Consider the following 16,003-nt stretch of genomic DNA (forward strand, 5'->3'; position numbering starts at 1 on the left):
TTTTACAGCTGCATGGGCCAACCATTGCTCTGAGCAGGAAATTTTTACACAGCCTGACAACTGCGTGCACTTTGTCAAGTGTGAGTCTGAATACTCACATCGACAATTCAGAAACAAATTCTTCCCTTCTGTAATCAGATTTCTGAATGGTCTATGAACCCATGAATCGCATTATTCCTTCTAGCTATTTATTTATGCTTGCAATTTATAGTAATTGCATTGCACTGCAATTAAGTCATGTCATGTAAGTTGGTGATAATGAATCCATATCTGATTCTGTACAGTTCTGGTTGCCATGCTACCAGAAGGATGTGGCAGCAGGAGGAAGAACACAGAAGAGATTTACCAGGCTCCAACAAACAATCTACAGGAGCAACACAACAAGTCAAATAGCAACTGTAGGGGGAAAGGAATTATGTTTCAGACTCTGGTGTTGGGTTTTGATCTGAAATTGACCATTCCTTTTTCCCCAACAAATGCTGTTCCCCAACAAGTGATGCTCCAGCAGATTGTTTTGTTGTTCCAGATTCAAGCATTTGTGATCTCTTATGTTTCAAGGGTAGGGTATTGCCTATAAGGATAACTTATAATTAATAAGTAATGTTATCAGTTAAGGGTAAGTTTGTTTACAAGAATAGGTTAATGGAGACCAGCAAAATAGCTATTAAATTACATTATTTTCATTATTATAGTTGATATAATTGAAATTACCTCCTCAAATGTCCCTCCAATTTTATGTCTGATTTCACCTTTAAATTTAGCTAAGTGATGCTTTGTACTTTGAGCTTTGGTAGTGAAGATTCTAATCCAACTCTTGAATTACATTCTGCTGGTTAAGGGAAATGAATTCAACACTGATTTTTCACCACAGGAACGGACTAATATGTATTATGTCTAGTTTGTAGGTATTAAGGAAAAGCTGTCAACACTGCCATCCCACCCCTAACCCAAACCCACACTTAAATACACATTACCTAATCTGGCTTTCACCAGGAGTTGTTCCTGTGTCTTGTGGCTAGTTCTGGATATGTTAAGACAGCTCTAGATGGACAACATCTCAACTAATTAAATAATCTAATAGGGTGGAGGGTCGGTGTATTAATTTTAATGCAAAGTACGAAGCATAAGTTTCTTTCAGTTACATTACTTTATTTGCCGTTTCAGGGATAGCTGGAAAATGAGAAATGATTAATAACTTTCTAATGGCACAGTCTTTCTTGAGCCGGGCAGTGTCTCCGCACAATCAACGTCATTGAAGTGAAAGGGAACCCTGAATCAGAGTCTGAATCAAACCGTAATTGAAACAAATCATTGAGGGCAAGTCAAATGACAGGAGAAATGGTAAGATGTTATCAACAATGTGATTTGTATTTCACGATAAATCTCGGACGTTTCCATATTCACTGCATATTTTGAATTAATCCGTATAGTACGTGTACCTTAATGCAGCTGGGAGGGAGGAACACTGGTCAAATTTCACGACGATAATTTGCAATGAACCGTATGCCTGCCTCATGATCTGTACTGTTTCAATGGGTATTCTATAGCTTTTTAAATGCTTGAATATACCCGAGTTTGCTGTAACCTCCCCCCCACCCCCATTACCGTGTGAAGTAAACTATACAGTACCCTAATTCGTTAAAGGATAAAAGTTATCTGCACTGTTTGTGGTATAGCCATCTTTCCAGGCCTATTATCCCGTAACGTTCGCAATGTTGACAAACTTAAGTAGATCACTGGTGACTTTAAACATCGGACCTTCACGTCCGGCCTGTTTGAAGAGGATTTACTTTTAACCACAACAACTCAATTGAAGGAAGCCAGGAGAAATGTTCTGACCTTTGCTCTTCTGTTCACCCTCTTAACAGTATTCAAAACGTTTCAGAAATACAGTATAGGTTAATGGATTGTTCAGCTCCCGTAAACCAGTACAGAAATACACCTCTCTGAATTCCTGGAAGATTTGGTTAACGGAATGACGTATTGGGCAAAACAAAGTTTCAATTTACTTGCTAATAATTTATACAGTTCTGTGGGCTTTTTCCTCGAAATCATACCGATTTTCAACTTTCTTGTCATTACGAGGAAACGTTGATTTCCTATCTACATATACTGTAACTGATGTAAACACGACGAAGGATTTACTGGGTTACGAATGCAGAGTTTGATTTTGTAGTGTTCAAAACTTTATTAGCTAAAAGTGCAAAAAAAAGTACAAAACATTCCCATTTCAATAAGAAATTAAATATTTACATAATGATTGCTTAAGCAATTCTCGTCCAGTACAAACTGCGGGACGCTGCTTGTGACAGATTGGTTGTACAGATTTTCCCCCATTATTAGAAAATAAATTCCAGGTGACGAAAATACAAAGTTAAGGTCATTGTGGTGTTGCACAAAACAAACCCAAACCCCGCCGTGTTGATCTGAAGCACAAAGTGAAAGCAAAATTAGTTTAAATATGCAATCTTAAATAATTTTTCTATCAGGCAACATTTTCCAAGACACCCTGAGGTCAAGTAAATTTTTAAAGCATTTTGGTTTTAATACTGGTCGATAGTTTTGCGCAGTTCTTTTGCGAGTTCATTATGCCGAAGGGAAATTGGAATAATACATGGCACTGCTGGCATCGGAAAGGACGGAGGAAATCAGATTGCTCTCTACTGAAGTGAGTCCGTTCGGACTTGCCTCGGGTGCATTGTAGGCGAGTCCTGCCAGATCAGGTCGTGCGACCGACGTGAGGTATTGCTCGAACTCATTGCGATCTACTTCCGCCAGAAGATCAGCCTGGCTGAGATGATCCAGGTTGTCCGCGCGGTGCGGTTCGGGGGGTGGAGAGAGTTGGCCAACATGCATATTCAAGGACCGCTGGCCGTTTGGCGAGCACATCTGGCTGTAGTACATTGCTACCATGTTATGGCAAGAGCTGAACATGCCATGGAAACCGCCGTCGTGTCCCAGCTGATCATCCTGGGAAACACCCAGCTCAGCTCTCTGCCGACGGAAAAGGGCGGCTTGGGTTTCCTGGGAAGAGTAGTCGGGGTGTTGTTGGTGGGGGTGGTATCCAGTGCTGTTCCCATAAGGCATTATTTGGCAATCTTCTTGCAATTGTGTAGGGAAGAATACAGAACTTGCCTCCAAAACATCCAAAGGAGACGTCTCGGGGGTTGGTAAGCCGAAACTCTCCACACCGGCTGCCATGGTTTGGGCTTCCCTGTAGTGGCTGAGGTGCGGAATCTGGCTCTGTATGCAGTAGCCGGTGTCGTGGTACGACATATTCATGCTTTGGTTACAAACGCGCCCGTCGTTGCTCAGCTGCTGCTCGGAGATGCTGTGCATCAGCAAGCCCGTGTCCACCCGCTTTATTCTCTTAATCTGTTTTCTCCGCCTAGGCCGGTATTTGTAGTTGGGATGTTCTTTCATGTGCTGCACCCGAAGTCTCTCAGCCTCCTCCACAAAGGGGCGTTTCTCAGTCAAGGAGAGGCCTCTCCACGACTTACCTGCGGATGCAGAATAAAAGAACTGTTACCTTATATGATCGAGTGACTTCGAACTCTACCTCTAAGTGAATAATCGTTTTAATGTATGTGGTGTGTTTGAAACAGGTATCTTTCATTTTGGACGCTCATCTTTAAATTAATACTGCGAGCTTTGACAGATGGTTTACATGGCGTTGTTTAATGAAGTACATGGATATTATTCACGAAAGTGTGAGTTTGATTTACACCCCCCCCCCACACACACACACTCACAACCGTATCTTTGGGTAAAGTAGCAGTTTCAATATAAATGCTGAGATTCCGCCATCCTCTTTCATCTCCCCGCGGTAGTACGTACCCAGCATCTTGCTAAGCTCGGCGTTGTGCAGGTCCGGGTTTTGTTGCGCCAGCCTTTTGCGCTCGTCCTTTGCCCAGACCATGAAGGCATTCATCGGCCGACGGATGCGGCTCTCAGACTTCGATCGGTTGCCGGGATTGTTCGCTTGATCGGCAGCGCCAGCGACTTTGGTATCTACGAGAGAGCTCATAGGTTCAGCCCACTGGCAGGATCCCATCGTCGGCAACATCCCGGTCATGTTGCACCTACTCTGAACCTGGTCGTCACTAGCGTAACCAGCATCAGGGCTGCTCATTCCTGATGCAGTAGAGGAACTAGGAACACCAAGTTAAAATTGAGTTGACTGTTTTTCCTCGCAGTGATAGAGCGGATGGGGAACGACTGGGCGTGAATTCGCTCGGGTCGGGAGCCCACACGCACACTCCACTCACTGTCTCAAATTCTTCGCTTGCAGATACTTTAAACTTTTTGGCAAGCAGGCTTGATAAATAAAATAGCGACCAATGAAAAGCCGCAGGGCGGGACTTTTCCGGGAAAGGCTCTAAGAGGCGGAACTTCAGCTCCCACATACACCGCCTGCTCCTCCCTCCCTAACATGCGAAATCCCGAAACGGTAATCTTAAACTGCATTCTGGTACTTGTAGAAGATTACATCTACAATGTAGAGATAACCAAATCTTTTGAAATCTCTTTTAAATTGTTTTTTACCTAAGAGTGTGTAGCCATACCTGTCTAAATCAAATGAATACAATTAAAAAAACCTCGCAGACAGTTATGGAAGCTCAGTTTGCCCGTGAATTGTAACTTCTTTAGATAGGACTGGTCAAGGAGCGCTGCAAAGCTGATTCTTGTGTTATTTGGGACGCAGTTTTGTCGCGGCTCAATCGAAGCAAATGTACTACGTTAATAGCCGTATCAAATTTAGTTGTGCACGAATATAGGTGACATTGACGATGCCGACATTTATCGCTCATCTGCAATTGCCCCTAAACTGAAGAGGCAATCGAGAGTCAAAACTATTTGACCTGCGGTCCTAAATAGTTAACTCGGCAAGGGCGGTAAATTTCTTGCTATGGAGGACATTAACAAACCTGATGGGTTTTACGAGAAACCAGTACTTTCTTGTTTAACGTTACGGAGAACATGAGAAAGGGAAAGTCAGAAATTGGCCATTCGGCCATTTGTGTCTTCCGCCATGGCTGATGTTACTTACTGTGCTAACGCCATAATCTTACAACATTCATAATCCTATAATATTCTATTTTAAAGTCCATTGTCTGTCTTGAATACAATCAACATTTGAGACCCCCACCCTCCGCAAGCACCCCAGCCTTCTTCTACAAAGAATTCCAACCTTTCGCTATTCACTTGTGAAAACGATCTTCGATCTTTGCACTGAAGGGTTAACCCCCCCACGCCCCCCTCTATGTCAAGACTGTATCCCCTGGTTCCAGACAACCCAGCCAGAGGTACCATTAATTCCGCGCCTGTTCCTCTCAAATCCCATTACAGCAAGTGGACATTTACATTCTTAATGTAAATCCGTCAATCCATCATTCCCAATGCTCCATCATATTCGGGATGATGTCGGGGTTTGGGAAGTTTCTTTAACTAAAATGCTACATTCCATTTCACCCACCTCTCATAGCCACAGAGCCCAGCAACCCCTTTCTGGTTGTTTGAACTGGTATAGTAGTCCAATACCCTTTAAAGGGGAAAACGATTTAAATTCGTCTCGATTCCTTCCCGGACATACTTAAACGAGTTAGATTCTTGGACTATATTCAAATGGCAACATCACAATTATATGTCATCGTTGGAATCAGTTTTGTTATTACTGTTGTTTGTTCCACCTTCTGAAGACCTAGTGGTGTATATTGTAAGGATCAATTCTAGTTTCGGTCCGATATTGAAGACGGCTTGTGGCTAACTATTAATATTGTATGTATTTTCCTGCAATATACGGAGTCTCTTTCTAGGGCCAGCGCAACATCATCAATGAGCACTTAACTATGTTGTTACACCTGGAACAATTGCGCAAAGGTTTTAATTTCAACGGAAACGTTTTGATTTTAGGTTGTAAATTATCTTAACTTGTTTTTACCCTATCTGAACATTAACGGTTTTTATTTTTGACTAGCTAGAAACAAAACAATGCATTTGATTAGTAAAGTGTTTTTTTTTAAAAAAATCGACAATTTAGATCTCTAAAGAATTTACAAGTTTTCTTTTTAAATTGCGTTTAAGATGAGTAACCCGAGTTTCTGTTTACCGCTGAAGAGTAAGATGTTAGGTAGGATAATGTAATTTATTGTTGTTATCTAAATTGATCACGGATATATATACATAAAGTTGACCGGTGTTTCCTCTCAATAATATTTATTATTCATAAAGATAAAATGAAAACATGAATCAGAGACAGAGCGTCGTTTATTCCTTATATCTGGTAATTACCTTGATCTGTTACTCACTGAAAAACGCTAAGTTTACGTCTGAATTGAAGATTAATTCCAAAAATCTTTTTCTTTTCATTATACAGAAATCCTTGAAAGAGCTCTGAACTACATTATCAATCTGGAATGCATTTTTTGTTTAAGAAAACACATGTAATAGTTAATCTGTTTATGTTAGAAAATCACTTCCATGTAAAAAGGTGAACTCGGCTATTAATGCCCCGATTAGTGTTGGCAGTGCGCCCTGCATTATGGTTTTGTTTTTAGTTTTTATTGTGTTTTGCTGCCTTCCAGAGAGAACTTTGGCTTTTCAAGTGTAAAGCATTCTGTTTCCTTTTTGCGAAACAGAGAAGTTTCTTTACTATCAACAGTGTTGAAGTACACCTTGCTCTGTATTAAAAAAAACAATAATGTACAAATGCGTGGCTCAAAGGATATGCGTATTCGAACTCAAATGTACAGTACTGTGCAAGTCTTGGGCACCCTAGATTTTTATATAAAGTTTTTATTTTTCTTTTTGTTTTCTGCATTGGTATGACAGTAGAAAAGAGCAAATTTTAGATTTCCAAACATTCATTTTCTAAAAAAAATTACATGTTACAGAGGTTTTATTTGGTATTTCGTTAAAGAAAGTAACATATTAAGTACTAGACTACTTTTCAAATAAAAACTTGATTACTTTGTAGGTATATAGCCCAGTGAATGATTAAACAAAAACAACAAACAGGTGCTAATGATCACTGACATAATGAGTTGAATGAAATAAACTGATTAACGGAAACAGAAACGGGTGTAGACGGAATCAAACTGTTGCGCGAAGGACAACCAAACTAACAGGTGAGGGTGTGGCAGATGTGATAGTTCAACCTTCAAATCATCAGTTCTTCCACCATGGCAAGAGTGAGGATAGCAAAAAGACATAAGGTGGCCATCCTGCATCAACAAAATCTCTCCGAAGCAGACGACAGACACGAGTTTCAAGATGTTTTGTCCTAACTCTTCTGGAGAAGCACAAAGAAACGGGCGAGCAACACACATGAAAGTTGCTGGTGAACGCAGCAGGCCAGGCAGCATCTCTAGGAAGACGTTTCGGGCCGAGACCCTTCGTCTGGACTAACGGGCGAGGTTGAGGACCAGAAACGCAGTGGTCGTCCATAGAAACCGAGTGCAGCAGACGAGAGATACATCAAACTGACGTCCCTTATAAATCGGAAGAAGTCCAGCTCTCTGAACTATTTCTCTGAACTCACAGAAACCATTGGCACCCAAGTGCACCCCTCTAAAGTCCGGAGAAGTCTTGTCAGAAGTGTTTTCATGGAAGAGTCGCTGCTAAAAAGTCGTTCATCCCAAGTAGAAACAAAGCAAAATGACTCACCAATGCACAAAATCACAAGGACTGGGATGCTGAACAATGGCAGCAAGCGCTCTGGACTGAGGAGTCAATGTCTGAAATGTGTGCCTCAAGAAGGAGGCAGTTTGCCCATGGAAGAGTTGGAGAGCGCTACATGGGTGAGTGTCTGCCGCCAAACGAGAACCACGGCGGAGACAACAGGAATTCTGCAGATGCTGGAAATTCAAGCAACACACATCAAAGTTGCTGGTGAACGCAGCAGGCCGGGCAGCATCTCTAGGAAGAGGTGCAGTCGACGTTTCAGGCCGAGACCCTTCGTCAGCACGGCGGAGATTCCCTGTAGGTTTGGGGCCGTGCTTCTACAAACGGAGTTCGTGATCTGGTTAGAATTAATGGCATCCTCAATGTTGAGAAGTAAAAACATATTGTCATCCATCACACAACACCAACAGGCTATTGATCGGTGTCAACTTCATTCTGCAGCAAGACAATAACCACAAACACACTGCCAAGGTCATGAAGAACTGCTTTCAGCAAAAAGAACAAGAAGGAATTCTGCAACAAATAGTACAGCCTCCGTGGAGCATTGATCGCAACATCGTCGAGGCTATCTGTGATTACCTAGAGGCAGAAGCAAGGAGACAGCAAAGTCTGAAGAAAACTGTGGCAAGTTCTCCAAGATGCTTGGAACAACGTACCAGCCGATATTCTTACAAAATTGTATCTAAGAGAATTGATGCGGGTTTTAAAGCCAAAGGGTGATCACACCAAATACTGATTTGATTTTGTTTTGTTTTACTGCTCTTTATAGTAGTTTTTTTAATGATATGTCGAAACTTTTCATGATTTCTGCAAGCAATCTCGCTTTACAGATTTTTTTTACATGTGCCTAAAACACTTGTACAGTACTGCATAAACTCAAATGCAATACAGATCGAATAAAAAAAAATTAAAGTATTTATATAGGCACGATCAGGATACAACAAGAGTCTTGTTGCATATCGTAATTTTCCTTGTAAGTACACTTGGGGAGGGGAAACTATACAAAGAAAATAAAAAGCCTTGTGTGAGGATGCCAATATTTTTTCAGCAATGTAAAATCTGATATGGTTTCCTGTCATGTAGTCAAGGCTTTCACTAAAGTTGTGTACCAAACTTGACCTTAATTTACGGCAGTTGCTGAAAGGTCACGTGCAACGTATAAATAGTATTATTGGAATACAAATGTTTACCAAACGTCTATGCTAGGTCAAATATTGTTACATGTAGCATGACCAAGCCACGTTTCTCTTTATTTTAATACACCACCTTTTATAGTGATGTTGTAAGCCTTCAAATAAGTGGCTTGCCATGCCCTCTAGACCACAGAACAGTAAGCAAATATAAACCCGATTTTATTACGTGCAGATGTGTCACTGGCAGAAGGAGGAAACAACGTTTCTGTACTAGATTGAAAGAATCAGACTGAAAGCGGGATCAAGTAGCTTCCTATTTGACAACGCAGGACGAATGTACCTCTCTCAGTTATACCAGTAATTCACGCGATATAGCCTTGAAAACCTTACAAGCACAGGACTACTTAAATGTATGTCGTTTCCCGTCAGTGTGATGCATGTGTTGTAAAAGTAACCACATTAGCCCTGTCAAGTCTTATAATTTTAACAATAATCTCATTGATCGTATTGATATAGACCCTATCATTGGGAGAAAAATCCATTCCCCGTATTAAAATGAAAACGTTGGTATTTTAAAAAAATATTAAAGCCAAAAGTGGTGGTGCTGGGGGTGGGGAGCGGTAAGACAGCCAAAATGGATGAACGCTTTAACGTTCTTAAAGCCCAAGAATGGCGTTGAACGGACTGGGGCAGCTGGAGGGGTTTGGCGACATGAAGCCTAAAGGTACTGCGTGAGACACGGTAGATAGACCCTGTTACCGATGACGGGAAACAGTAGGACATCAGATGAAGTCAGTGGTACAGTAGGTGGGGAATATTTCAATGATAATATGCGAAAAGAGAGCTTCTAGAACTGGAGACGAGGACAAGGAATTCAAATTCATTGGTTTGGTTGAGCTACCGTGGGTCCAAAATCACAGCAGCGATGGCCGAGTAGTGCCAGCTGATTGTTCAATAAACTTTGAATCTAAGTGGAACCACGGCACAGGTATAAGCTTCAACGCTAGACAGATAAGAACTGGGATAGACAGTATTGGTGATGGTCGAAACTGGGCTGAGAATGGATTGGCAGTAATGATGCCTGTGGAATGGAGCGGTGCGAGGGCAAACACATCGGATTCGGCTTCTCCAACTTTAATGGAAAGAACATTCTGATCAACTGGAGCTTAAGCCAAACAGTGGAACAGTTGATTAAATACGCGTGATTTAATCAACTGAGAAACATATTGTAATAATAGATGGTTGTTTATGCAGTCAATAAACATTTTAACTACATTGATTTACTCTAGGGAAAAGCATGGGAACTAGAATTGGTTTATTATTGTCACATGCACGGAGATACAGTGAAAAGCTTGACTTGCAAATTGTTCATACAGATTAGATCAACATCGCGGTGCATCGAGGTAGAACTAGGTTAAACAATGACAATGTTTAGCAGTAGCCGCGGTGAAATACAATCTCAGGTTTTAGGTCTGGATTGCTTTTATTCTGTTGTGAATATGCTCGGATTTCCATCATCTTAAGTACTTGGTACTTGTCTATTCTTTGTAGATAAATTGGAATCCATTCTGCACAAATGGATTGAAAATTTTCATTTAAAAGTTATTTCAAAATAAAGAGGTGAGAGTTCGAGATCAGTTTCGTTTTTCCCCCTCAGATCAAAGACTGAAATTTGCTTTCGATCAAAGTGGGATTTAGGAGTCTGCTAACTGGCAAAAATAATGTATTCTGAGTGACGGTGCCCCTTCTATTTAATTATGTAAATCATCCGGGTCGCCAAAGAAGCTCAAGCTGACCACCTTAGACAATTGAAGAAGATAAGGACTGAGTTTTCTCTGATAATGCTATCTTGCACCTTCCAAATCAGAAATAAACCCCGCCAAGGTAATACATTCGAAAAGGGTTAGAAACAGCAATCTTTCCCTCTTTTCAACACGAATCTTAGCGAATGTAAGAAGGCGTTGAACGATTTATCGTTTTTTTAAATTATCATTAAAGTTTATTTTGGTATAAAAAATCTTAACTTGGTTTTCATTCCCTTCCTGTTCAGTTCATTAAAATGTACACGGAAAGTAATGTTTTCCTTTTTTTCCCTTTAATATATCTCAATCTTTCTTCGAATCTGTTTGAAGATCTCACTGAATTCTCGTTAATTTTCTACCTGACATATTTAATTCTGAGTCTTCCTACATGTCCATCTTTAAGCATTTCTTCTGTAGTTTGAAATTCTATTCTTCTTCAAATATTATTGCAATGTTGAGCTATTATGTAACTTTTCCGCCGCACATACTGTATAGCCTAAAATGGAAAGTTATGTTGTGAAGAGACCTGAAATGTACCTTCGAACTAGAGTCGCAATCGGCATTGCTGTCTGTTCAGCATACAGCAATCTCTTTCTTCCAAGGGTCTTTATTGTTGGGATAAATGGACATTAATTTTCACTAACTTGGGCCACTGGGATGTAAAAATCAACGTGTGTAGAAGAGACAAGATATAAGCTTCTGCAAAACACGTTCACCTCCAATTGTTCAAATTATCACACTTGCAATTTTTTAATGTTTTTGTTACCAGTGCTCAGAATCTGAATGATTTTGCCAAAATAAAAGTTGTTGTAATTTAATTGAATTGAAATATTTAAAATTATTTTGTTTTAAACAGCAGCATACAAGTTGACGAATAGCTGCCATTCCATAATAGAACCCTCCCTAATTCATTTTAAAACAATTGTATGCGAGCAAAGAATTGATTTGGCCTGGGAACTAAAACAGTACAATAGCACAGGACTGCCCTTTTCAACTAACAACAATGCACAAAGTAAAAGCTAACATTTATAAATTGCTACATTTCAAAAACATATTCGACCACAAGTATCGGGCAGAAGACCGGGATTTTAAAAAAGACAGTTTCGAAAGAGGCTTGGTGACAGACTACTGGTATCCACTAGGTAGGCACTAGCTGCGTTGATACAAGCATTAGTCTGATTTCCTACAAACTGCTGCCATACTAAATTGAATCCGCCTATCTGTATTCTGAGTCACCAGCTAAGTAAATGTTTACATCTAAAATCTTTCTCCCTTAATCATTACTGTGTTTATTTATCTGTTTATTGCAGGTGCTCACATGCTCAGCGTATTTTTAAACAGACCTTAAATACAATAGTAACCATAGCATTTCGGTATTGACCTGAATATGCAATTGTAATGTAACGAATGTACAGAGTCGTTAGTAAATTCGAATGCGTTTATTCTTGACCATTTTAGAGGATTAATTTATTGAGATTAAAACGATAATAATGTATCCGCCTGGATGTTGCCTGACTAGCATGCACGGTGGCTAATTTAATTGTATTTTATCAACAGCATGTTGAGTTCCTGAAACGAACTCAATGACTTAATGACTGAGTTTTACAAATGTGCACATTACACCTGTTGGGAAGTTCCTGCTTAATTGCTAACTAATTATTGACTTGATACAACAGACCATGAGGCCTTTAGGCCGAACATTAATAACTATGTTCTAAAGAAACAACGCCGGTTAACGAATTTAGATATTGATTTACATTTAAATGAAAAATATAGAATTTTAAAACTTCAATAGTGAAACGTATTGGGTTTTAGTTTAAAGGAAAGTTGGGCTAAATCTTCCAAGGACGGTGAAAAAGCCTAACGTTTATTGGAAAAGTATTACTTTACCCAAGTTGTTAATGCAGCTCCAACATATTCGAAATGACTTCAGGAGGTTTCCAGATATTTTACTGGTTCTCTTATGAGGCAAGTTCGAATCCTCCACAGAAGAGGTCCCTGAACAGTGACGGGTATTTTTCAAGATAACTGGATCAGGTAAAATGAATATCGTTGTCACCTTTTATTTTTATAAAACACGGCATGTACGAACACCACCTAACACAATAAGCTTCCAAACTAGCCATCTGAGAAACACTGGTCGACTTCAAAGCTAATGTTGTACAGGGTAATGGGGCATTTACAATAAATAATTACCATTTGGATTGACTTCTGGGGAAAACACGTCCCAAATAAAAGCGAACTGAAGCAAACGGCTTTTCCCCTCTTTGATGGGAAGCCAAGAAGCAGACTTTTCAATTATTTACCTTTTTTTTAGTTAGGTGAGGGAAACCATCAAAGCAATGTTATGAGTCATTCGGAACGGGCCCAGTTTAAAGGCTTTCTGACGCCAAGGTCGGAGGGAGTTTAAAGTGTTTATTAAATATAAAACGCTGTGTCGGGACCAGAGGGGTTGTCTTTGTAACTTTTGAGCTTCTATGAGATTGGACTCTTAAAAGAAGCGTGGCCGCGGTGTAATTCCTAATTTATTTGTGGACGTTTCACAAGTATTAATTGTATTAATTACGTGTATTATAATTATAGGTGCGCACTGGTTTGCAGTCTATGCTTGTGGCTGTTTCTTCGCTGCTATTGTCTTCGTTGGTTTAGTATAGACAATACGAAGGTATTATCTATATTAAAATACGACTGGAGAGGCTTAGCGAATATAAATGCTTTTAAGAGCAGCCCGTGGGAAAAAACGAGAAGTCTTTACAATGTCTTTACTGGTTTACCAATCGCTATGTTTAATATTAAAGTGAGTGCACCATCTGCGCGCGGCTCGACGTTGTAGCCGTCACTGTTTGCTTTGTTATGGACAGTTAGTCTTGGAGTCGGGTCACTATCAGATATTTTTGTTTGGATTTCTAGCTCGATTCATGTTTAGGTATCTCACGTGTGCGCTTCCTAAAACTTGTTTTGGAGATATGGGTAACCTCACCCAAGTTATGTTTACGGTGTTGCCCATACACGTGAAGTCACAAGTGCTTTTTTTGAATTCAAAGAGTTGGGCCACTCCAGAGACGCTGACACTTGCAGAACAAAACTATGTATTATGGCACTTTACTTTCAACGGTGTATTCTGAAATATTGTTACGTTTGTAATGTAGAAGCTTGTGCACAGCAAGATTTCATCCCATAGGAGTGAGATAATAATAACGGTTTCAAGGATTATTTGAGAGCGGACAGTCAGAGCTGAAGACCAGGAGAACGTCTCCTCTGTTCCACCAATAGTGTCTACTTGAGACTTTCTTGTGTTTTACTGACTGGAAATCTATAGTGAAGTGCCAAGGGCACTTTGTTGTTTGCAATATACTGTATAGAAATCATTTTCATGAGAATGTGGATGATAACTTTTCGCAGAACAGCAACCCGTATTGAGATTCTGTCCATGCTCCACCCGCTCAGATGCTTGACACGACGGACTGAACGCTTGACACCACGGACTGAATGCTTGACACCAGACTCCCTCACCTCAAAAGACATCCTCAAGAACCCTGACAAAAGAATGTGACATTCTTATCAACTCAAGGAGTCATGATTTTATAAACCTCCTATAAAGTCACCCTACAAATTCCTACGTTTCAAGGCCAACCTCTCTCAAAACTCAGTCCCTCCCATTCCGGAAACATGTTGATAAATCTTTTCTGCTCTGTTTTCAGTTTTTTAACTGCGTGTTTCCTATAACAGAGTGAGTAAAACTCTTCTCCAAGTTCAGCCTCATCAATAACTTGTACAACTGTAATATAATCCCCAAGCTTCCATACTCAACCCCCTTTTCAATACTCTGTTTACCCATGGTGTCACTTTCAATGAAATATGCATTTGTACCCCTAAATCCCACTGTTGCATTATACTCTTCAGTGCCCTGCCATTCATTGTATAAGTCCTACACTGATTTCACCTCCCAAAATGTATCACCTCACAATTATCTCTAATGAAATACATTTGCCATGCCTTGGACACTTTCCCATCCGATCAAGATCTGCTGTAGTGTATAATAACCTTTTGCAATAGCAACATTATCTAATTTCTTGTCATCTACAATCTCACTGATCAAGCCTTCTGCATTCACACCCAGATCATTTGAATTGAATTTAATTGAATTGACTTTATTTCTTACATCCTTCACATACATGAGGAGTAAAAATCTTGATGTTCCATCTCCGTTTAACTGTGCAATGTGCAATTCATAGTAATTTGTAATAAACAGTATGTACAACAGAACAGTCAATATAGTATAGAAATACAATTTTATCAGTGTGAATTAATCAGTCTGATGGCCTGGTGGAAGAAGCTGTCCCAGAGCCTGTTGATCCTGGCCTTTATGCTGCAGTACCATTTCTGGATGGCAGCAGCTGTAATAGTTTATTGTTGGGGTGATTCAGGTCCCCAATGATTCACCAGGCCATTTTACACACCTGTCTCTGTAAATGTCCTGAATAGGGGGAAGTTCACACCTACAAATGCACTGGGCTGTCTGCACCACTCTCTGCAGAGTCCTGTGATTGACGGAAGTACAGTTCCCATACCAGGCAGTGACGCAGCCAGTCAGGATACTGCTCAGTAGTGACCCTGTGGAAAGTCTTTAGGATTTGGGGACTCATGCCAAACCTTTTCAAACGTCTGAGGTAAAAGAGGCACCGTTGTGCTTTTTTCACCATATAGCCGATATGTACAGATGACATGAGGTCCTCGGTGACGTTATGCTGAGGGACTTAAAGCTGTTCACTCTCTCTCAAACCCTAGATCCATTGATGTAAATAGGGGTTAGCCCGTCTCCATTCCTCCTGTAATCCACAACCAGCTTCTTCGTTTTTGCGACATTGAAGGAGAGGTTGTTTTCTTGACACCACTGTATGTTTATAAATAACAAATAAAAAGGGTACTATCACTGACCCCTGTGGCACACCAATCACCAGTCTTTACTCTCTGTTCCAGGAAACACTGTTCAGCCATCTTCTTCTTATTTCTACACATGAACAAATTTTGAATTCTACTAATTAGCTCTCCCAGGATTCCATTGCACCTATCTGTCCACACCAGCATGCCATGTGCAACCTTGTTGAAGGCCTTGCTGGTTATTTCAGAAGATTCATCAAACATTAAACCATGCTGACCCCTCCTGATCAGAGTCTGCCTATCCAAGTGCTGGTAGAGCCCACCCCCCTGAAGTCCCTTCAGTAACTTCCCCACTACTGCTGTCAAGCTGGCTGGCTTGTTTTTCACTGGCTTGTCTTTAATATCCTTCAAGAAGAAGAAGAAGAAGAAAGCCCTTAACTCTGAGTGGAGTCATCGGGACGCCGTCATAACAGTGTTTTTTTAGCAGGCTTTCTTATTTTTACA

The 16,003-nt window shown here is 40.4% G+C and overlaps 1 protein-coding gene across 1 annotated transcript; it reads right to left on the bottom strand.

The window, feature by feature from the left end:
* Positions 1–2,174: 2,174 nt before the first annotated feature.
* Positions 2,175–4,290, bottom strand: LOC140197601 (transcription factor Sox-17-alpha-A-like). The gene is made up of 2 exons (XM_072257848.1): positions 3,838–4,290; positions 2,175–3,500 (listed from the first exon to the last, which is right to left on the bottom strand). The coding sequence occupies exons 1-2, from the start codon at positions 4,130–4,132 to the stop codon at positions 2,587–2,589; spliced, it is 1,209 nt and encodes a 402-aa protein (XP_072113949.1). The 5' UTR covers positions 4,133–4,290; the 3' UTR covers positions 2,175–2,586.
* Between the last annotated feature and the right edge of the window lie 11,713 nt (positions 4,291–16,003).

This window comes from Mobula birostris, chromosome 1 (genome assembly GCF_030028105.1).
Source record: "Mobula birostris isolate sMobBir1 chromosome 1, sMobBir1.hap1, whole genome shotgun sequence".
In the NCBI taxonomy this organism is placed as follows: domain Eukaryota; kingdom Metazoa; phylum Chordata; class Chondrichthyes; order Myliobatiformes; family Myliobatidae; genus Mobula; species Mobula birostris.